General features: G+C 38.7%; 1 protein-coding gene across 5 annotated transcripts in view; it reads left to right on the forward strand.

The window, feature by feature from the left end:
• The window catches only part of NTN4 (netrin 4), a 114351-nt gene that overhangs the window by 77956 nt on the left and 11570 nt on the right, over positions 1 to 24825 (forward strand). For 4 of the 5 annotated variants that reach the window (XM_059681943.1, XM_059681940.1, XM_059681942.1 and 1 more), the window contains exons 6-7: positions 18353 to 18566; positions 19142 to 19257. In XM_059681943.1, coding sequence (XP_059537926.1) covers positions 18353 to 18566; positions 19142 to 19257 — 330 coding nt within the window. The remainder of the gene's footprint in view (positions 1 to 18352; positions 18567 to 19141; positions 19258 to 24825) is intronic. The other variant, XM_059681941.1, reaches the window with a different exon arrangement.

Raw genomic sequence — 24825 nt, forward strand, 5'->3', positions numbered from 1 at the left:
TGTTCTGCCATGCTGTAGGCTCTCTTGTTGTTTTGTTGATGGTTTTCTTTGCTATGCAGAAGCTTTTTTTTTTTTTATAGCTTAAAGTATTACAAAGGGTATTACATATGTATCCATTTTATCCCCCCCGCCCTAGACAGTCCCCTAGCCTCCCCTATCACCCAGTGTCTTATGTCCATTGGTTATGCTTATATGCATGCATACAAGTCCTTTAGTTGATCTCTTACCCCCCTACCTCCTGCCCCTCAACCCTCCCCGGCCTTCCCGCTGCAGTTTGACAATCTGTTTGAGGCAGCTCTGCCTCTGTATCTATTATTGTTCAAAAGTTTATAATGGTCTCTATTGTCCATGAATGAGTGAGATCATGTGGTATTTTTCCTTTATTGACTGGCTTATTCACTTAGCATAATGCTCTCCAGTTCCATCCATGACGTTGCAAATGGTAAGAGTTCCTTCCTTTTTACAGCAGCATAGTATTCCATCGTGTAGATGTACCACAGTTTTCTAATCCATTCATCTACTGATGGACACTTAGGCTGTTTCCAGATCTTAGCTATGGTGAATTGTGCTGCTATGAACATAGGGGTGCATATATCCTTTCTGATTGGTGTTTCTGGTTTCTTGGGATATATTCCTAGAAGTGGGATCACAGGGTCAAATGGGAGTTCCATTTTCAGTTTTTTAAGGAAACTCCATACTGTCTTCCATAGTGGCTGCACCAGTCTGCATTCCCACCAGCAGTGCACAAGTGTTCCTTTTTCTCCACATCCTCTCCAGCACTTGTCGTTTGTTGATTTGTTGATGATAGCCAGTCTGACAGGTGTGAGATGGTACCTCATTGCTGTTTTGATTTGCATCTCTCGGATGATTAGTGACTTTGAGCATGTTTTCATATGTCTCTTGGCTTTCTGAATGTCCTCTTTTGAAAGGTGTCTATTTAGGTCCTTTGCCCATTTTTTGATTGGATTGTTTATCTTCCTTTTGTTAAGTTGTATGAGTTCCCTATAAATTTTGGAGATTAGGCCCTTATCAGATATGTCATTGGCAAATATGTTTTCCCACACAGTGGGTTTTCTCGTTGTTTTGTTGATGGTTTCTTTTGCTGTGCAGAAGCTTTTTATTTTGATGTAGTCCCATTTGTTCATTTTTTCTTTAGTTTCAAGTGCCCTAGGAGCTGTATGAGTGAAGAAATTGCTTCGGCATATGTCTGAGATTTTCTTGCCTTTGGATTCTTCTAGAATTTTTATGGTATCCTGTCGTACATTTAAGTCCTTTATCCATTTTGAGTTTATTTTTGTGTATGGTGTAAGTTGGTGGTCTAGTTTCATTTTCTTGCATATATCTGTCCAATTTTCCCAACACCATTTATTGAAGAGACTATCTTGGCTCCATTGTATGTTCTTGCCTCCTTTGTCAAATATTAATTGAGCATATTGGTTCGGGCCGATTTCTGGGCTCTCTATTCTATTCCATTGATCTATATGCCTATTCTTGTGCCAGTACCAGGCAGTTTTGAGAACAGTGGCTTTGTAATACAACTTGATATCTGGTATTGAGATCCCACCTACTTTGTTCTTTTTCAGAATTGCTGCAGCTATTCGGGGTCTTTTTTTATTCCAGATGAATTTTTGGAAAGTTCGTTCTAGATCTCTGAAGTATGCTGTTGGTACTTTAATGGGAAGTGCGTTGAATTTATAGATTGCTTTGGGTAGTATGGACATTTTAATGATGTTGATTCTACCAATCCATGAACACGGTATGTTCTTCCATCTGTTTATGTCTTCCTCTATGTCTTTTTTCAACGTCCTGTAGTTTTCTGAGTAGAGGTCTTTTACCTCTTTAGTTAAGTTTATTCCTAGGTAGCTTAGTTTTTTCGGTGCAATGGTAAACGGGATTGTTTTTATAATCTCTCTTTCTGAAAGTTCACTATTGGTGTATAGAAATGCCTCAGATTTCTTGGGGTTAATTTTGTATCCTGCTACATTGCCAAATTCATGTATTAAGTCTAGTAGCTTTTTGATGGAATCTCTAGGGTTTTGTATGTATAATATCATGTCGTCTATGCAGAAGCTTTTTATTTTGATGTAGTCCCATTTGTTTATTTCTCCTTAGTTCCCATTGTCCTAAGAGCTGTATCAGTAAAGATATTGCTATAACATACATCTGATATTTTGCTGCCTATGGATTCTTCTAAGATTTTTATGGTTTCTCGTCTTACATTTAAGTCCTTTATCCATTTTGAGTTTATTTTTGTGTATGGTATAAGTTGGTGGTCTAGTTTCATTTTTTTGCATGTACCTGTCCAATTTTCCCAACACCATTTATTGAAGAGACTATCTTGACTCCATTGTATGCTCTTGCCTCCTTTGTCAAATATTAATTGAGCATAATGGCTTGGGTCGATTTCTGGGTTCTCTGTTCTGTTCCATTAATCTATATGTGTGTTCTTGTGCTAGTATCAGGCAGTTTTGAGAATAGTGGCTTTGTAATATAGCTTGATATCTGGTATTGTCATCCCTCCAACTTTGTTCTTTCTCAAGATTGCTGCAGCTACTCGGAGTCGTTTTTTATTCCAAATGAATTTTTGGAGAATTTGTTCTGGGTCCGTGAAATATGCCATTGGTATTTGATGGGGGTTGCATTGAATCTATACATTGCTTTGGGTAGTATGGACATTTTAATGATGTTGAGTCTACCAATCCATGAAATGGTATATTCTTCCATTTCTTTATGTCTTCCTCTATCTCTTTTTTCAATGTCCTGTAGTTTTCTGAGTACAGGTGTTTTACCTCCTTAGTTAAGTTTATTCCTAGGTATCTTAATTTTTTTGTTGCAATGGTAAATGGGGTTGTTGTTTTTTTTAGTTTCTCTTTCTGGGAGCTCATTATTGGTGTATAAAAAAGCCATAGATTTCTGGGTGTTAATTTTGTATACTGCTACATTGCTGAACTCATTTATCAAGTCTAATAGTTCATTTTCACTATTATTTAGCAATATTTTCTTTTTTTAAAAATATATTTTATTGATTTTTTACAGAGAGGAAGGGAGAGAGATAGAGAGTTAGAAACATCGATGAGAGAGAAACATCGATCAGCTGCCTCCTGCACATCTCCCACTGGGGATGTGCCCGCAACCCAGGTACATGCCCTTGACCGGAATCGAACCTGGGACCTTTCAGTCTGCAGGCCGACGCTCTATCCACTGAGCCAAACCGGTTTCGGCATATTTTCTTATCATTAACTATCTGCTTGGCAGATGTGTCCCTGTCACTTTGAGAGTTATTAATTCCGATAAAATTAATGACAAATAAATGAATTAACTGACATTTATTAAGTATCTATAATGTATCAGATTTCATGGTAGGTGCTGATATAGATGTTGCTATAGCCACAACTTTTCTCCCTTAGTTCCCAATTTACTTTTATGACAGAGATAGTATCAAGAAAACAAGTTGATATTTTTAAAACTTTAAACTATCTCAGTGTGTGGTTCTATCAACAACATGTACAATGTTATTCAAAATAACAATTTTATTATATTTATTCTACTCTGCTCACCAAGGCAGAAAAGAAATCTGCTACTCAGTGTGTGGCCCAGAGACCAATCCCACTGGCACCATCTGATTAGAAAATGCAGAACTTCCATTCCCATCCAGACCCACCCAATCAAATTTGCACTTTAACGAAATTCCCAGGTGATCATATCATATTAAAGTTTGAGAATGCCACAGAAAGCTTTTCAATAAAAGTTAAATGCATTTTAGCACTTACTGTAAATGTTAATTTTTTAAAAATTAGCCAGAGCATCCTATCCTTCCCTGAGCATCAAATTTACCAAGGTTTACATCTCTACTTGTGCATATAGACTTAGAATTTTTAAAAACTGAATTACATAAAGGTTTACTGAGGGGAAAATGGAAATCTGGATAAGTATGTTTCTGTAGTGTAGTACTTTCCAAAGTTTAATCCATGGAACACTAATTCCATGAGATGTTAGTAGAAATGAATATAAGGCGAAATCTGTCTATGGCCTGAAAACTTAGAAAATGGTGAATTAATCAAAGGTTTCCTCAGGATTTCTCAGAGCCCTTCATATGCTAATTTTCATTAACAAACCTCAGACAGAGCTTTGAGGTGTGTCTCTCAAATTTTACCGGGAATGCCTGTCTGTCTCTGTCTCTCTCTCTCTCTCTCTCTCTCTCTCTCTCTCTCTCTCTTTCCTTCCTTCCTTCCTTCCTTCCTTCCTTCCTTCCTTCCTTCCTTCCTTCCTTCTTTTCTCTCTTTCTTTTTCTTAATGTGTTGGCAAATGGCCTTGGTGATTCTTTTTTTATTATTATTATTTTTATTGATCTCAGAGAGGAAGGGAGAGGGAGAGAGAGATAGAAACATCAATGATGAGAGAGAATCATGGATTGACTGCTTCCTATAAGACCCACACAGGGGATGGAGCCCACAACCTGGGCATGTGCCCTGACTGGGAATCGAACCATGACTTCCTGGTTCATAGGTCGATGCTCAACCACTGAGCCACGCCAGCCAGGCAGGGAATGCCTTTCTTACAGAACATCTGTGGGGCCAATGTTCTATAGAAACTTGGGAAGCCATGTCCCAGAAATTCCTTCCCTTTATTTGTTATTTATTTCCAAGTGCTAGATTCCACAATCATACATCAAGGACCTTATATTTCTATCAGTGAAATAATTACAAACATAACATAAACTAAGCCTCGGCAGTCTACAATCATTTATCAGTGATGACATATGAAAACACTTCTCTCCCTCATTTCCTAGTTTATGTCTTCTCAGGAGTTGGAACCACTGCAAACTTGAAGCATCAACCCAGACAGAATTTACCAGTAGTACGTAAATTATATACTTAGTGTTGCTCAGGAGACATGTCTTGAGTGCCAGGCACTGTAATAAGCACTAGGTCTGTAAAGATAAAAGGTCTTCCCTAAAAGATCTTACACTCTAGATGAGGAGAAACTTAAAATAACAGGCCACTTCAATCCACTGTGGTGATGGTGATGATATGATAGTAATAGCTGATGTGTATCGAGTGCCTACTATTTTCTGTTCACGGTTCAAAGGGCAATATATTCATTAATTCATTTAACTTTCACAAAAGCACTTTGATGTAGGTACTATTATTATCCCCACTATATGAGGAAAGTGCAATGAAAGAGATTTGTGGAGTACCTGAAGGGAATGTGTGGATGAGATGAAAGCAGGTGAGGGGAGATTTCCTTGATGAGATGCCTCCAACACTTCTTTGGTTGCTGTTTTAGTTTTTTCCTCTCAAAGTGCCGAAACACAGTTTGTCCTACTTTCTAATCAATGATTGCCTTCTTCGCCTTTAATGAGTCCATCTAGAAAATGGAATGAACTTATGTTATTCAATCTACCACACATTTAATAGAATACTCACCTTGGCACATTCATTCATTTAACAAGTATCAGTGGCACTAGTCTTGGGACTCTGTTCACAGTTACATCACCAGCTCCCTGCCAAGTAAGCCAAGGATTTATTGGCCCCATTCATGTTCCAGGCTCTATTTTCCCTACCTCTATCCTGATAAGCACCGTGCTAAGTGCTATGGTCCTTACGTGTGCACTTAATTGATGGCCATAAATTCATCAAACTTAAATAAAAAGAGTCATGCACCAAATCTACTAGCCAACAGATGTATTCCTGTGAGCAATTAAATTATTTCTGTTCTCACTTCCTCTTTATTTCAACTGTAACCAGAATCAACTGCGGGACCCAAACAGTCAGCTACACATTTCCATTGCCAAGAAATCACTTCTAAGGATTCCAAAGATGTTTGTTTTTTTAAGACTACTGAAGATCATTGAAACTGAATTTATTTCTACAACTCAGAATTTTAAAAGGACAGTGAGTTTAAGGTCTGTGAACACAAGGGACAGTGTGAAACCGCCCCAACTGAATCTGGGGCTGAGAGCAGAAATCGAGGCTCAAACTGGCTGGTCACAAAGGTACAGAAGTAAAACGGAAAAAAATAATTTCACTGCGGTACTGAGGTACTGTAAGGAATACCATCTCTCTGTTCTAAAAGAGAAGTCTCTTTTAGAGTAATTTATTTGAAATCTCTAAAGTCACTTATGTACCTTTGGTATCCTATAACCTTAGTAGATTTTCCTAAGGCAGGCACAGTATAAATGTGAGAATAAACCTAATAGGCAGTGGTATGCTGACTTTCTAGGGAGAAAAGAAAACAAACAAAACAAAATGCTGATTTACAGCACTGGCCAATTTTTATGGTTTAAATAGTCCCACCATGCCAGTTTCAAGCTACCAGATCATTGTTGTTTTCTTTAATCAGGAATTCAGTGACTCAGACTCTAAACTAAAAGGGGAATGGTTTCTCTCCTTTGAATGAAGTCTTGCACCTTCACGGTCCCATTTCTGATCCAAGAACTTCTTTCTAGTCAAACCTGCATATGGATCAGAATCACTTGGGAACACTTATTAAAAACATGACATCTCAGAGCTCCGGCCCTGATCTTCCGAATCAGAATCTCCATCAGGGATGGGGGCTGAGATCTGTATTTTTTTAATTTCTTTATTGATTAAGTTATTACATATGTGTCCTTATCCCCACATTACCCTCCCGTCCCCCTCACTCATGCCCTCACCCCCCTGTTGTCTGTGTCCATTGGTTAGGCCTATATGCATGCATATAAGTCCTTTGGTTGATCTCTCCCCCTTGCCCCCACCTTCCCCTACCTGCCCTCTGAGGTTTGATGGTCTGATTGATGTTTCTCTGTCTCTGGATCTGTTTTTGTTCATCAGATTATGTTGTTCATTATATTCCATAAATGAGTGAGATCATGTGATATTTATCTTTCTCTGACTGGCTTATTTCACTTAGCATAATGCTCTCCAGTTCCATCAATGCTGTTGCAAATGGTAAGAACTCCTTTTTAAAAAAATATATTTTATTGATTTTTTACAGAGAAGAAGGGTGAGGGATAGAGAGTTAGAAACATCGATCAGCTGCCTCCTGCCCACTCCCTACTGGGGATGTGCCCGCAACCAAGGTACATGCCCTTGACTGGAATCGAACCTGGGACCCTTCAGTCCGCAGGCCGATGCTCTATCCATTGAGCCAAACCAGTCAGGGCAAGAACTCCTTTTTTTACCACAGTGTAGTATTCCATTGTTTAGATGTACCACAATTTTTTAATCCACTCATCTACTGATAGGCACTTATGCTGTATTTTTAAGTTTCATTGGTAATTCTGATTCAGCCTTTTGGCCTCCTGACTAGCATATGAGGACAACTACTTCTATCATTCTTGTTTCTTGTGTGAGCTCCATTTATTTTCATCGTTGGTGAAAGATTTTGAGCTAATAATCATCTATAACTTAGTCTACTCACTGAATTAGCCCTGACTCTGACAAGAAATCCTAAAGGATTACTAAAACTCTGGCTAGACAGGTAGGTCTTCTCTCCTAACATAGTGAGAGATGTGAATGTTAGTACCTTCTCCCACTTAAAGATGTCTAACTTAGAACCTCAGCTTTTCTCCAAGCAATTTCTGGCAGAATTCTAAGATGTCTGTTTTTCATGTAACAGTTTCAAAATAAAGACCTAGCAATTCCATTCAGAGAATGCCCTCTTATTCATAGTATATAAATTTATTTACTGTAAATATCTCATACTTTGAAGTGAATTAGTATACTGCAACTGGAATTTATAATAAAATTAGTGCTACATCAACATTTTCCTTTTACTTCATATTTACATATTTTAAAACAGCATTAAACTAGTACAAGTATGTTATTGTGTTGGATTTAAATAATCATTGAATTCAGTTCTTCATAAAGTTTTTTTCTCTTTATCATTCCTTTTAACACAAAGGGTGTTAAATATTAGACAAATGGGAAATTGATTGGGTATGGAATATTAACAGCTATTCGCTCCATGACATGAAATTTCCTACAGAAAAATTTCCTTACTTTAGTAGAACACATGGTTTGAAACAGATGTTTGAAGAACATGCTTTCTAGAACAGAATTAGCTCTCTTTTTAAGAAATAGCCAGTTAGTAACTATACAATAAATTTATTGACCTTTATGTCAAAACTTATTTTTAACTACTGCATAGTCTTTCTCCATATTTAAAAAAAAATCAGCAAATGGAAAAGAAAGCAGAATACATTCCCTATCAAAGTAAACAACCTCTTAAAAAACTGACGTGCCCTTCCTTCCTCCCTGGTGGGCCAAAATAAATGTAGTCAATTGCGTTTCAGTAGAGAATGAATAAAAATAAACTTGATCCCTCTGCCCTTAAACCCAAACCAAGTGTTTACCAAGATAATGTCTGGTTACTTGGTTACTGTTACCCTAACTAGCCAGCTCTCTTTGTAAAGACAGAGTTCTATCATCCACCCAAATCATTTTTTCTGTTCTTCTTTCCTTTTTTTCTCTTTTCTTTCTGACTTAAGTGAGAACTGCTCAGCTGATGGAAATAAAAGTGCTTTGAATGGGTAACTATCTTGCTGCAGATCACTTTTCTATCCTTCACAGTCTACTCAGATATGATCTTCTCATGATGTTCCCAGAAAGAATCTTTGTGTTTGCTCATACCTCTATTTAACAATTACTTCATTCTACCTCTAGTGTGGTTTTTCTTTCCCTTCAAAGTGTCTTAAAAATAAAAAAATTTAAATTAGTAAAAACCAGCTTACCACAGTGACACATTTAGGAACCCATAGCACCTTCCATTTTTCATTCTTGTGCCTATGTTCTGGTCTGTCTCAGAAAAGGATTTTCCTCAAGGGTCATTGACATTTCTTTCAGTATTAGCTTAGGTGGGCTTTTCTTTCAAATTGTAATCTTAGAAAGCCACATGAGTTCATTTTATGTCATGTAAACAACATAGACATCTTTGTTTTATATTGAAAGTAACTGTGTATGATTCCAGCATAGAATCAATATGAAGTAACTGTTTCTGAAAAGCAAACAGCATTTTGAAAACCCTAACTTAACTCTGGCGCCGTGACACATATAGAAGTAGAAATTTTTTGATATTGCAACCATAGTAAAACAAAGATTTATATTTTTGATATTTATTTTATATATTTAAATGCCATTTAACAAAGAAAAATCAACCAAAAAAAATGAGTTCGCATGTCACCTTTGACACGCATGTCATAGGTTCGCCATCACTGGTGTAGGCTCATGACCCTGGCTGGCCTGGCCAGTCAGAGTCCTTCCCAGAAGTTATACATTCTGAAGTGGGTAAAGAGAGTTCCCTCCTTCCTCTGGATTTGTGAGGATGAGAAGATGTGAGGCTGGTGCTACCTCCAATGTTGTCTTTCTCTGTGGACTGAAAGCCTGTCTTCAATAGAAAAGAATGAGACCAAAACAGAAAAGGACAGAGATTATGGAGAAAGATGGGGAGAAAATGTTAATATCATTTAAGACCCTGGATCCACCCTTCTCCTTCCCATTAACATGAACTAATAATTCCTTAAGTTGATTGATTTACATTTCCAGTGCTTGCAACCAAAAGAATTCTGACTAATCAGTGCTCTTATTAATGAGTTCCAATATATCCAATCTAACCTCACAGTTTTTACCTTATTCAATATTTTTGAAGTCCATGTGTCCATTAGCTATGTTCTCTTTCTTATATATTCTCTTAGCTTTTATCCCACTTTTCTGGCTACTTCATCTTGGTCTCCTTCTGGCACTTCGCCCTCCGGATTTTTACACTATGCTTTTCTTCCTGTGAAAGAACATCAAAATCCACAACTTCAAAAACCATTTCTACTCCATTTATTCTATATCAGACATCCCATAAGCACCTCAAGTCCAAAGGGCCTACAGAAACCCTATTTTGATACCAAACCTGCTTCTCCTATTACTATATTCTGCTTCTCAACCAGTTAACTGATTACCTAAAGGCCAAACAAGAATCCAAAGAATCATTGTTAGAATCCTCCTACCTTTCCTACTCTCTCCCTCCACATTCTATCACTCATTAGATCAGATAGACTTTAATTTCTAAGTAAATTAGTCCTTACTAGACTCTAGTGATTCGGCAATAATAGTTAGAAAGCTCTAATCTCAGCTTTTTATTTTTTTATATAATTTTATTGATCATAGAGAGGAAGGAGAGATATAGAAACATCAATGATGAAAGAGAATCATTGATTGGCTACCTTCTGCATGCCCCCAACTGGTGATCAAGCCCGCAACCTGGGCATGTGCCTTGACCGGGAATCAAACCGTGACCTCCTGGTTTATAGGTCAATGCTGAACCACTGAGCCATGCCAGCTGGGCTAATCTCAGCTTTTAAAAAAATCTAGTATATAAAACAAGAGGGTTAAGAAGTTAAAATGATAGAGAAAATACATATATCATAATGTAATAATCAGAGTAGGACTATCCTTTTAAAAGATTAAATAACATATTAAAATTCACCCCACAAGGAGAAATTTTATGAATTGATGAATAATAAAAGTCAGTCAGACTGGGGAATAGAAGTAGGAGAGGTCATGAATTCTCTAAAATGGCTCCAAAACAAAGTGTAATTCACTGAATAACTTAAGTAATATGTCATTCTGCATTTGATGAGGACAAGAATTAATTAAGCAAATAATTATAAAATAACAAAACCTTCAGAAGTCCAGACAAAATTAGATGGGGTATAAAAAAGAGAACTAGCATTTGTTGAGTAGCTACTATGGGCCAGTTACTATTGGGCAACGGACATAAGTTATCCCATTTAGCAATTTTTATAAGTTAGGTGGTGTCTTTTGTACTTTATAAATGAGGACATGGGGCTTAAATTGATTATATAGTTTGTCTAAGTTCATGCAAATGGTCAGAGGCAGAGCTGGGATTTGAACCCAGCTTTGTCTGACCTCAGAGACTTTGAGCCAAAGACCTACAAAGATCCAAATCATGACATAGTTGATGAAAACAAAATGAGTTAACAAAGGTGGGGATAATCAGATATACATACTGGAGCCAAAAATAATATATTAAAAACTTAGATTTTTTTAAAAATAACACTTTGGGTTTTGAATAAGACTTTGCTTACTGATAAAGAGCCATGTGAAGTGTGAATATAAAGAATTGCATTTATCTTAAGAATTCTTAGTACAAGAAAGGTGATGGTAAATGGAGAGTGTTCCAAACAGACCAACAAAACAATCATGAAAAGAGAGATGCTAATAGATAAATATAAAAAAGCATAAATGTTCTCAGATCAATTAGGAAACTTATCAGAGAGAATATAACTTTTTACACATACTCAAAAAGTGTAAGGGGATATAGGGAGTGGCAAAAAATAATTTACTCCCCTAGAACAAAGAGTCATAATTAGATATAATTGGATGAAAGTGAGGAAAGGAATTTCAGATTGATGAATGTGACACACAAAAAATTTTGCTGCCAGTGTGGTGGGAATGTCTCCTACAGAGTTAGATTAAAGAACTTTTATTAAATATAATAAATAATAAAACTTGACTGAGTGAAGCATTAAATGTAGGAAATAGTCTCAAGATTAAGAATAATCTGTTCTACTTGAGCATTTTAATTTTCTATGAACTTGTTGTTTTGCTTTGTTTTTATTTTTTATTTTTCTAGTATCTTAGTATTGCAAATGCTGTGGTGCTAAGATACTAAAAACCTATAAATAAATAGTATGAACCTTCGTGGAGGTTTAAACCTAGATCATTGCACGTTTGTCAGTTATTGAGAGGTATATTCATTTAAAACATAAATCATTTCACATTTGTTGGTTATTGAGAGGTACATTCATTCATTCAACAAAGATTGAATGAGTCCCTGAAGTGGGTCAGTTATGGTCCTAGGTTTTGAGGATACAGATATGAAAAGATGTGGTTCCTACTCTCTAGGCCTTTACAGTGTACCATAGAAACAGCAGTGAGGCAAAAACAAACAAACAAACAAACAAAAAAATACAACATAAAGAGATTACATTAGAGGCCAGAAGAATATCAATCATTAAGAAATAGTTATTAAGTGACTATAATTCATCCATTATTAAAAACTCAACATAGATTTACTCAGTGGTGACAATGTGGCAGGCTCATCAGAGTCACTGTATCCTATAAAATAAAAGGCTAATATGCAAATTGTCCCTTCTGGAGTTCGACTGACCAGGAGTTCAACCGCTCACTATGACATGCGCTGACCACCAGGGGTCAACACAGAACAAAGGAAGGCCCTGGCCAGCAGCTGGCAGACAGGGGAGGAAGGCCCCAGCTGGCAGCCGGAAGGCCCCGATCGGCTCTGATGGCTGTCCAGGCCTGGGGACCCTACCCGTGCATGAATTTCATGCACCAGGCCTCTAGAATACAATAAAACAGTTCCTAACCCCATGGAAACAGACTATAAGTACATTTATCCAAGTAAGTATGTAAGTGGAAACTGCAGTAAGTGTTATGAAGAGAAGGGTACCATGATAGGTTATAGCAGGGACTAGCAACATCAGTTCAAAGGAGAGAGCTACTAGCAAAATAGATGGAATAAATAAGGGTTCTTTCTCCAAAGGAAAAAGGGGTTAGGGATGACCTCAATTCCTGGCTAGGTGCCTGGGTGGATGTTGCCTGAGTGATTGGGAATACAGGAGGCTTCTTCAACAAAAAGATAATGATGTGGGATATAACCAATCATCAAAGCAAAATACTGTGTCCAAAATTATACTGAAATGTTTCCCTGTAGTAAAATTTGTCTTTACTTCAAAAGTACTTTCTTCAGTTTTAACTGAAGTAGCAATCCAGGAATATAAAATTGGCTATTTAGCTGTCAAAGAACTCTGAGATATACTCAGGAATAAATAGTAACTGGTTCAGTTACAAATAGTAAACAGGAAAGGAATGATACAAAAATCAAATGTAGGGTCTGAGCAGGAGCCACATAGTGAAGCATTAAAAATTAAAGGGTGTGACTTGTATTTGTTTGCATTACTCATTTAAAATTTTATAGAAGACAGATAATAAATATACTTAAATACCTTACAATTATTTTTAAAGTATTGAATAGAGGCAGAAATGGATCTTCTTTTTGTGGGTTGTACAGTAACTCAGGAGACACTGCATTTTGGTAAGTGAAAGGCAAATCTTAATTTAGATCATTCTCTTATTAGATTTATTCTAGCATAACTTTATTTGAAACTAACATACACCTTTAACATCATGGAACTAGACATCTTTGAACACAATGCATATAACATTTAAAGGATGTATAGAAAACTTCCCTAGGCTAATAAAGGGGTACAGAGTAAAGTTTGTTTACAAATAGTTGGTAGTAGAAAGAAAGGAGAAAACAGTACCAAAAGGGCTAGAAGATTTTATTTTATCTAACATTTAACTTCACACTAAATATAGTAACAACAGCTCATATTGCCCCCTTTCTGTTTAGAGTTGTATGCAAAGTCATCTCCTTTAACTCCTAGTCATCCAAGAACCTCCGCAGGCAACTGGACAGCTTTCAAAATTGCTTTGACGTTAAAAATTCCCCATAAGAAATTCTGTAGGGCCTTGGCCTTTTCAGGAGAAAATGTTGGGAGCCTGGGCAGCACACTGAGGAGTGGCCACTGGACAATGATGAAAGGGCTTGACCAACAGCTTCTTTCCCAGCTGAGGGCCTTGAACTCTGAGTTCTGTTTTTAGAAAAGCTAAATCAGAAATAAATACTTTCAGGGTATTTTGCTCCCAGTGTAGCTTTTACAAACAGAATAGCAAAAAGCTAGAGTCATAAGGTAATGCTAAGGAGTCCTGGCAATTTCAAAAGGGTAAGATGCTGAACACAACTGGGTGTGTCTACAGCACACTTGGCATCATGGATCACTCTCTGAGTGAAAGACATGCAAACAAACTCCTAGGAGTCTAGTGAAGGTGCAAATAAAGATGAAAAGACAGCAATGGTTTCCTATGACTCCACCACCAAAGGCTTTAGCAACCCCATCAGAATAAAGGAAGCCATAACTTTTCCATTATATTCCTGCCATTTGTGCATACTTACGTTCACATGGGTTGACAGCTGTGACTCTAGTTCTACATTACATTGTAGGGTACCTTTCTATAAGCAGCAGGACCATAGATCAGACCCTACTTTTTCCTCAACATGTTCTGATCCACAAAAGGACAGTAATAGCAGATTGATTTTTTTTTAATCCAAAGAAAGTAACATGTAACAGGCGAGTTACCTAATTCTATAGGACTTAGAATCGTGGAGAAAGCCATTTGCCTCTAAATTTCTTCCAGGTGTAAAGCAAGAAATTTCCGCTTATTTTGAAAGCCAGTTTGATCATTAATTTCCTTTCAAAATAACCCTTATCTACACCGAGGCAGTTATTGCTCTTTCCTCTGTGTTCTCATGCACCCTGGACTACATTGTTATAACATTTACTGCCCTGTAATTATTTATTTGCCTATCTCTCTTCTTTTACTGAAGAGTTAGTGACTCGGTACTCGTTTTTGTGTCTTCAGCCCCTAGCATAGTTCATGTTAACTCTAAAGTTCAAGAACTCTTTGACAAAGGTGTGAGTGAAGGCATGAATGAATGGTGAGCATTTTAAAACCAATGTTTCACCTAGGTAATAATCCTATCTAATAAAAGAGAAAAATGGTAATTGGCGTACGACGATACCCTTTTCATTGGCTAATCAGGGCTATATGCAAATTAACTGCCAACTAAGATTGGCAGTTAACTGCCAACTAAGATTGGCAGTTAACTGCCAACTAAGATTGGCAGTTAACTGCCAACAAGATGGCGGTTAATTTGCATATGTAGGCACAATGCAGGGAGGTGAAAGGGAAAGCAGGAAGAAGCCCCCTGCCACTGACAGTGATCGGAAACCCAGGGGGGAGCTAAGAGCAGGGCCGCCTTGGCCCTGCCCCCCAGCCATGATCGGAGAATCAGGCGCCTTTGCCGCCCTGGCCAGTGATAGCAGGAAGTAGGGGTGGAGCCAGCGATGGGAGCTGGGCACGGTCGGGTCGAAGCTGGCAGTCCCGGGAGCTAGGGGTCCCTTGCCTGGGCCTAAAGCGGAGCCCACAATCGCGGGGCCGCTGCAGCTGCGGGTCCCCGCTGCCTGGGCCGGACGCCTAGGCCAGAGGCATCCTGCAGGGGCAGGGACGGAGCCTGCAACCGCGGGGAGCTGGGGGTCCCCTGCCCAGGCCTGACACCTCTGCCGGAGGCCTCAGGCCTGGTCAAGGGGCCGATCCGGTGATTGGTGATCAGAGGGTGATGAGGGTCAACTCCTCTGGCCGAGGCATCAGGTCTGGGTGGGGGGCGGAGCCGGGGATTGGGGGGATATGATGGTCCCCTTGCCCAGGCCTGAAGCCTGGGTCAGAGGCATCAGGCTTGGGCGGGGGGTGGAGCCAGCGATCAGAGTGAGATGGGGGTCCCCTGCCCAGGCATGATTCCTGGGCCAGAGGCCTCAGGCCTGGGCGGGGGCCAGAGCCAGTGATCTGGGGGAGATGGGGGTCCCCTGTCCAAGCCTGACACCTCTGGCGGAAGCGTCAGGCCTGGGCAAGGGGCCGATCAGGCGATCGGAGGGTGATGGGGATCTACGCCTCTGGCCGAGGCATCAGGTCTGGGCTGGGGGCAGAACCAGTGATGGGGGAAATGAGGGTCCCCTGTCAGAGGCGTCAGGCCTGGGCAAGGGGCCGATCCTGCGATTGGAGGGTGATGGGGATCAACGCCTGAGGGCTCCCAGTATGTGAGAGGGGGCAGGCTGGGCTGAGGGACACTCCCCCCAACACACACAACCCAGTGCACGAATTTCGTGCACCGGGCCCCTAGTAATAATAATAATAATAATAATATTTATTCTTTGAGCATTTGATGCCAATAAATGCCTGATACATTGCTACATATATACGTCATCTTATTTAATCCTCACACAAACCTATGGCATACTTCTTACTTCATCAGTGAGAAAACTGAGTCTTGAGGAGGTTAATTCCACAAAGGAATAAGCCTTAGAACCAGATTTGAACTCATCTAGTCTGACTCCTAAGTTTGTGCCCTTACCAAGTCTATTATACTGTCCTTGTTTTATTTTCTGTCTTCCTAAGAGATCTTCCTAAGACATGTTACAGGTAACTTTCAAACAACTGCATTTATTGTTAGCATTTGTGGTTGAAACAAATACTCATTTCAGAGCCTTGCAGATGCAGAAGGTTACTTAGAAAACATGTACATCTGTTGTTGCATTACAAGTTAGGTTTTCTGGTAGAACATACTCCAGAGCAGCTTCATGTCCTCTTTTCTGTACTCTATAGAGAAACAGTGCTTCACACAATAGGTGTATTGATGCAACCACATATCTGTAAATAAAATTCGTGTAACATTTAGCAAGTATCTAAATTCATTATTTAAAGGGAACCTATTGTGAAATCGTTTATGAAAGTGCCCATTTTCTCTATCGTATCTGTTTTGAATGCTTTGTATTATCATTTCAGGTTTTCTTATAACAGGACATATCAGTATAGAATATATTATTTTAAGTTAGTCATTTGCATTTTAAAAGAAATCTTGTAACAATATTTAGGAGTTAAAAATGTCATTTTAACTAATTTTGTTTTGCTAATTTGGTTGTGAGAGCAGCTTAGGGCAAATGTTTGCTATTGGATTTCATGTCTAACAAGAAAAGACAAAGCTGCACTAGGATTTATGTCACTCCAGTTGGGTTGTAACTTTGACATTCATCATAATGAATAGGTAAAAATTAAGTGCTTGAGTTACATTTTAGAATCAACAACTAATAAGAAATATACTTTGGAGAATCAGAACCTGAACCAGAATCTAAGAAAAACCTCTTATTTTTCCCCAAGCAAGAAGGAAATACATTTGCATTTTGGAAGAAAATAAGAAATGTAGATTATGAGTGTCAGATATTGCCTGCTATACAAACTTCAGGAGATCGGTATGCAAGGCAAGCCTCGGTGTGCAGTCTGAAAAAGTATGCTGTGAAAGATGTCAGGGCCTTCTGCCTGGAGCTACTTCTGCATAGTTTGCAAGTGGTATTTTTATCTGGTAATTATGTAAAAAGTCACATTGACAGAAATCCACTAGCACATGTGACAGAATCACATTCTTCTCTGGCCATTCCTGAAATACGTGTAGGTTTTAAAATGTATGGTAGTACAGAGGGGCTAAATCCCAGAAAGGCTTGAATTTTCTATTAGAGAAAAAGATAATGGTGTTGGTGGGATACCATATATTACATTAGATGTGGGTCTTTATTCTGGTTCCCCTATACGTTGTCAAGAACAAAATTTACTTACCTGAGTGATAAAGGCACTATTGGTTTATTCACCTCATAATGAGGAAATGTTTATATTGGAATATGTGATTTCTTTTAAAGTTTTCACATAGCAGTTTGATACATTCATGCTATACAGTATACATTCTCTCCAAATGTGTGATAAACTTCAAACTTCAACTTCTTTCCACTCAATGCACACTCCAGACATGCTATAAATTCTCCCATCTTAAAACAAAATAAACAAAACTCACACCTTCATTAGAGTTCACATCCCCATTCAGGTTTAGCTGTCACTACATTTCTGTGCCCTTATAGGAAATCTTCTCAAAAGAGGTGTCTGCTCTCAGGCTCAACTTCCTTTACTGCCATTCTCTCCCAAGACCGCTTCAATTAGGTTTGCTACTCACTATTTCACTGAAACTGTCCCTATCAAGGACACCAGTGGCCCTCATGTTGTGAAATGCAATAATCCATTTCCATTCCTCATCTTAGGCCTATCAGCATTTGACACAGCTGATATTGCCTACCTCCTTGAAACAATCTTTTTTTGGCTTCTTGAACACCGTACTCATCATTTTTTTCCCTTTATCACAAAATTGCTCCTTCTTTGTCTTCATTCCCATGCCCCAACCAAAATCCATTCATATTTAATGCCTTTAATTTTATAATAAACTATAGACCCGATGCATGAAATTCACTAGGCCTTCCTTCTCCCAGCTGCCAGCACCAGCTGCCCTCTGCCACCCAGGACCCAGGCTTCCCTCACAGCCCTGGCTTCATCCGGAAAGTCAGAAGGTTGTCCACAGGGACATCTAGAAGGACAGCTGGTCTAATTAGCATATTATGCTTTTATTATTATAGATAATGCGGGGTTTTTTGCAACAGACTTGCTTTTCTCATTTTATCTTCTTATCTGTAATTTAATTAGCTTTTATTCTCTGAGTATACACCAACTGGCTAAAGGCTATGCCTCAGAGACATGCTGTGTAGTAAAAGGAAGCCATTTTGGGATTGGCAGGCCCAGTCTCCACAATCCAGTCACTCATCAGTCCTTGTATGTCCTCTCTGTTGTAGTGTGTTCCTGCCATCCAGTTGGATCAGCCGTCCTTCCTTTCAGCTCAGTGACCTTCTGTGACCCCAGTAATGGTGACTGCCCTTGCAAGCCCGGGGTGGCAGGGCCACACTGTGACAGGTGTATGGTGGGATACTGGGGCTTCGGAGACTACGGCTGCAGGCCCTGTGACTGTGCAGGGAACTGCGACCCTCTCACAGGAGACTGCATCAGCAGGTGAATGTGCATGGCTCTTGTTCTCATCTATGTGTTTTCCAGGTTCTTTTGAAGATCTGGTAGTGATATGGAAAATCTTGTATGCCATCAGTGGAGCAAAGACGTCTTTACAAATCTCTTTTTTTATGTGTTTTTATTTTATTTTATTGATTTCAGAGAGAGGGAGAGGGAAAGAGAGGTAGAAATATCAATAATGAGAGAGAATCATCAATTGGCTGCCTCCTGCATGCCCACTACTGGCAACCAGGGCATGTGCCCTGACAGGGAATCCAACTGTGAACTACTGGTTCATAGGTCAACATTCAACAACTGCGTCACACCGGCTGGGCTTTACATATCTCTTTAAAGAATTTTCGTCAAATTAAGATTCAAGTCATTTATTATTGCAAGATTCTATAGATGGTCTAGTTCATTTTGCAAAACAAATTATTCTTCTTAATAATAAATAGGTCCTTAAAACACTATTTGTTTCTGAAAAGGTAGCTGAAAATGTTTAAATCTCTATAAAAGTAGTCATTTCATTCAAGTTCTGAGAAATTCTTTAATAATGTCTTCATCATTTTCTGTTTTATTAGCAGCACAGACATAGACTGGTATCATGAAATTCCTGATTTCCATTCCACTAATAATAAGAGTGAATCAACCTGGGAGTGGGAGGATGAGCAAGGATTTTCTGCACTTCGACATTCAGGTGAGACAATGATATAATGTATTTCCAGGTCTGGTTTTGACAAACAATGATTCTTAACAAACCAGAGAACAGCTTTTGGATCCTATAGGGGAACTCTTTAGTTCTGACATTTAATAAAGTAGTGATTCCCATAAGTATAAAACTATTAAATATAACTAAGAGGTATTTTAATAAACTTTTCTGTACTTTTTAAAATTATTAGAGTAACATAAGGAGTGAGTATAGAAAATTTGGAAAATTGTCACCCAAATCTCATTACTCTACTGTTAATACTTTGGTGTATTTCCTTCTCTCTAAAACATGCTGCTTTACACAGTTGAGAGCTAACAATATATCAGGTTAGGAAACGTACAGGTCCATTTAAAGTTACCTAGTGTAACTTAATATGTACAAAGCAGAGGCAAGCTGTGAGCTCATTTTTATAGCTTTTTTATAACTAGAAAATAAGAACAATTTTACAGCTGTAACCGGTTTGGCTCAGTGGATAGAGCGTCGGCCTGAGGACTGAAAGGTCCCAGGTTCGATTCCGGTCAAGGGCATGTACTTGGGTTGCGGGCACTTCCCCAGTGGGGAATGTGCAGGAGGCAGCTGATCGATGTTTCTCTCTCATCGATGTTTCTAACTCTCTATCTCTCTCCCTTCCTCTCTGTAAAAAATCAATAAAATATATTTTAAAAAAAAAAAGAACAATTTTACAAACTAAATGTAAGCCAAATAATAAAACTAGTAAAATTCAAATTAACAACATGAATTGAATATGAAAAGTGATTTTTACTGAAGCCAAAACACATAAATATGGTTCTTTGAATTTACCAAGTCCATACTATTATTTCCTCTGACTCAATTTTCCTATGATGTTTATCAGCTCCTTCATTTGAAGAGCATGCTGTGATATTGATGGGATTACATAATTTCTGTGTCCACCCTGCCTCTATTCTTTTCTCATAGAAAATCAAGTGGTTCCATTTAGCACTGACTTGCTCCTTAACACAAACATAAATGCATGAAATCTTGTATTAGCATTTGGTTGTAAAGTGTTCACTAAATAATCCAAATTAAACTTAAAATAAGTTTTAAAATATGTTTATTTTAATAAAATATAATATAATCTCTATATATAAAAGCCTAAGTGACTGTTATGACCGAACAACTGGTCGTTATGAAGCGCACTGACCACCAAGGGGCAGATGCTCAATGCAGGAACTGCCCCCTGGTGGTCAGTGTGCTCCCACAGTCAACCTCCCGCAGCCAGCCAACCTCCTGAGGTCCCTCTCCCTGACCTATGCATGAATTCGTGCACCGGGCCTCTAGTATAATTTAATAACCAATATACACACTTCCTAGTGTCACCAAATCTTACACTTTGTCATAATTGTTTCATATTTTCATTTAAATTTTAAAGTGTTACAGATACATTTAAAGCCCCCAGGAGCTTCCCTTACTCCACAGAATAACCACTAACCTGAATTTTTAGTGTTTATCATTCACTTTCATTTTTTGACCTGAATATGTACAACTTTTAGTTTATCCATTCTATTATATGAATATACCACTTTTTATTCTCCCATTGTTTGCCTATTAGGGTATTTCCAATTTCTGGTTTTTCACTGTCATATATAAAGCCACCATGAATGTTCTCTTATCTGACTTTGTGCACTTGAGAAGGAGTTTCATTAGAACAGGGGCTGGCAAACTATGGTCCTCAGGCCAAATCTTGCCTACCATCTGTTTTTCTATAATCTATAAGCTCCACCTGCTCTAAGGATTAAATGGTTACACTTTCAGTGGTTATATAAGTACCTACATAGTATCATTAATTGTGCTTTGGCCCACAAAGCCTAAAATTTTTATCATCTGTTTCTTTACAGAAAATGTTTGCTGACCCTGTTCTAGGGCACAACCTAGACACTACTGGGTCATGGGTGTGCTATTGTCAAATTTACCACATATTGCAAATAGCTCTCTGAAGTGGTTGCATAAATTTGCATTCCACCAGCAAGGTATGACATCCTGTTGCACCACATCCTCATTAATACTTTGTATATATTAAACAATTTTTTATATGGCACATAAAAGCACTACTCTAACTCATTAATTCACTCACAGTTTAACTCAACAGTTATTGGACTTCTAAAGTTAGTGTTATCAAACTTCTCAATTTTTGCCAATTTGATGGGTATAGAATGGGATCTTGCCATTTTAAACCGCCTTTTCCTGATTACTAACAGGTTGGTAACTTTTCATGGTTTCTTGGTCACTTAGGTTTCTTTTTCTGCAACTTTCCTGTTTGCAATGTTCTTACCAATTTGTAGAAGTTATTTATAAATTCATCCTTCAGCCAACAAATGTTTATTGAGTACCCATACTATATACAAATATTGTAATTATAGTAATTGAGCAAAACAGACAAAAATCCCAGCCTCTAAGGAGTCTTTATTCTTGTGGAGGAGAACAACTAATAAACAAATAAAATATTTAATATAATGATGTTTAGTATAATGGAAAAATAAAACGGATTGGGGTAAGAAGTGCTTGGGAGGGGCATACTTTTAAATAGGGTTGTCAGGGAAAGTCGTATGAAACGTGACATTTGAGGGGGAAAAACCTGAAGGAGGTAAGGGGCTCAACTATACAGATAACAGAGGGGAAAACATTTATGTAGAAGACACAGCAAGTGGGACTAGGCCTGGCTAATTCCGGAAATAGCAACAGGCCAGTATGGCTGAAGCAGAGTTAGAAACTACAATTTCAATATATTCTCATAAAGAAGTTATGGCCTGGCCAGTGTGGTTCAGTGTTTGAGTGTTGACCTAGGAACTAAGAGGTCAGGGTTCGATTCCCAGTCAGGGCACATGCCCGGGTTTTGTGCTCAATCCCCAATAGGGGTGTACAGGAGGCAGCCAATCAATGATGTTTCTTTGTCATTGATGTTTCTATCTCTCTATCCCTCTCCCTCCCCCTCTCTCTAAAAGTCAATAAAAACATATTTTTTAAAGAAAAGGTTATGTTTACAGTTATACGTGCCCCAAATGTCATTAGTTTACAAGAACAAATATTTAAAAAAAAAAAAAAAAAAAAAGAACTCATGGGCCCTTTAAAAGAACTCATGGGCCCTTTAAGAATCAAGAACCCAAATTTGAGAAACACTGATACTTGTAATTCCGTATCACAGTTTTTTTCACTTAACATAATCTTATGATCATTTTCCTAATGGTTTCATTTTAATTCACAAGAGGGAAGAAGGTGGAAAGGATGGGGAAATATGTTGTCATATTTATCTTTTTGCATTTGAAAAAGAAAAAATATTTCCCATTAATTTTTTGCCTTAATGCTACAAAGTCTGAATTCTGATTTTAATAATTACTTTTGAAAGCTTCCTGCCATTTTTCTAACACAATGATTTTCATAATTCTTCAACTTTGTCTGCTATGCTAAGCCAGTCTATAAAAGTCATTTTTTTAGGACATTCATTAAGCCAGTCATCTTGTTACCAGGGAGCTGGCAGCACACTAATTAAGCGCATAACATGCTGGCATTAGAATGACTCCAGACTCTAGTGTTCACAACAGCTGTTAGGTCTATGATGTCCTCAGAGAGCCTCTGAAATTCATCTGGATGAACTCCAGATTGCAGAAGACATTGCTCAGTTTCCAACTAAACAGCAATATTTCAATTCAGTATAGAATAGTACTCTTGGGCATCTTTTTTCAGTACAAAAGTGATAATCAGTTACCTAAGCATTGTGATTTATTCTCAAATATATGTGCCTGCCTACCTATTTACGTACCATGAGTTCCCATAACTAGGAATATAATGTCCTATACCAAAAAGTCACTTTTAACTTCTACCACTTCTTGTGAGGTAGAGAACATCAGATATAAAATTTCACCTTGTGTACAACAAAACTGCCTTTAGTACCAAAGAACTGTAAGCAATGGTCTCTCTTCCAAACTCCCTTTAACATTCTGATACCGAGTGTATCTAAACAGGTTTTAATCCCTTTCCAGATTTCTTTTAAGAAAACTAAGGCTGAAGCCTGATCAACAAAGATTCATTCAAAAGCAAATTTTCATGTCTGATGTCTTAATATATGAAATGAGAGTATTGGAAAGCAGCCAAAGAAAGATCTTTAAATAACACACTTACATATGTTCCTACTAGGGGCCCAGTACACAAATTTGTGCACCTTGAAAGGAACTGTGGGCTGCCAGGCTGTGGTGGGCACAGGAGCGGGTCTCGGCCCATGCTCTGCACCTCTGCCTGGCCCCTCCTGCCACAGCCCAGTCCCCTGTCTGCTGGCAGCCCGCTCCTGCCACTGCCGCCACAACTTCCACACACTGATGGTGCCGGCCCTGCCGTGCGGAGCAATTGGGGCCGGTTCTGGGCCGAGGCAGCGGGTGTGAGCAGCGGCTCCAGCGCCAGCAGCGGGTGCAAGCGGGCCATCACCGGCAGTGGGTACAAGAGGCGCTGCCGGCCCTGATTGTCCCTTAGGAGCAGGTGGAGGTGGAAAAACCCTAAGGGGCAATCGAGGCCAGCAACTGCCACTCACACACACTGACAGTGCCAAGCAATCGGGGCCTGTGCCAGGCACCAGCAGTAGATGTGAGCGGGATTGGCACTGGCAGCAGGTGTAAGAGCCCAGTGGGACCACGGTGCATGGGAGCAAAGAATTTTCAGTAACCACCAGAGGCTCACCCTGATGACAGCAACCATCGCCCTGCCTTGGCCTGGCGCCCCCACTCACCTGCTCCACCATCCCGCCACAGCAGATGCCTACCATGTTCCACGCTCTGCCACCTGCTGCCAACGTCCACCATGTTCCTCACGCATCCCCTGGTGGTCAGTGCATGTCATAGCGACCAGTTGTTCGGCTGTTCCACCGCTCGGTCTATTTGCATATTAGGGTTTTATATATATAGATAGGCTGAAGGACTAAGGAAAAGAACATTATGTTGAGGAATAATACATGACATTTGGAATTCTTTTAGGTTTTATAACATGGTACTTATACTGTCCTGCTTTGGTGGAATTGTCAAAAGCTGTGGGCTATTCACTTAAGTTACTATAATTTCTGAATGAGTAATCCTCTCTGCTAGTTTTAGATTAAAAGCAATATTATTTAACAAATCACAACAGCTCATTTTAAGCACCTTTGATTTCTCTTTCTCACTATTTAATTCCAGTGTGATTTGCCACTTGCAAATCTCATTTCCTGATTCCTAGAGAAGCTTTAGAGCCAGTCAATATCACTATGTGTCTCACCAGAATACTACTCTCCTTATATAGTTTATGGCCTATACCTGGCACTCAAATTAATTACTGTTGTTATCATCAATTTCACTAGCTTCTAATTGGTTCTGCCTTCATTTTCTCTCCATTCTAATATTTTTGATATGATAATGCCAAATTAATTTAAACATGTGACCTCCCAACCAAGAATATTGTACCCAGAACACTTATCACTGTTAATATATTTGCTTTATTCACCTTACTGAATTGCACATCTTAAGGCAAGAATCATGCCTTGCTCATATTTATATACTCTGAAGTTTAGAGCACCATGTCCTG

Source organism: Myotis daubentonii, chromosome 2 (assembly GCF_963259705.1).
Source record: "Myotis daubentonii chromosome 2, mMyoDau2.1, whole genome shotgun sequence".
Taxonomy (NCBI): domain Eukaryota; kingdom Metazoa; phylum Chordata; class Mammalia; order Chiroptera; family Vespertilionidae; genus Myotis; species Myotis daubentonii.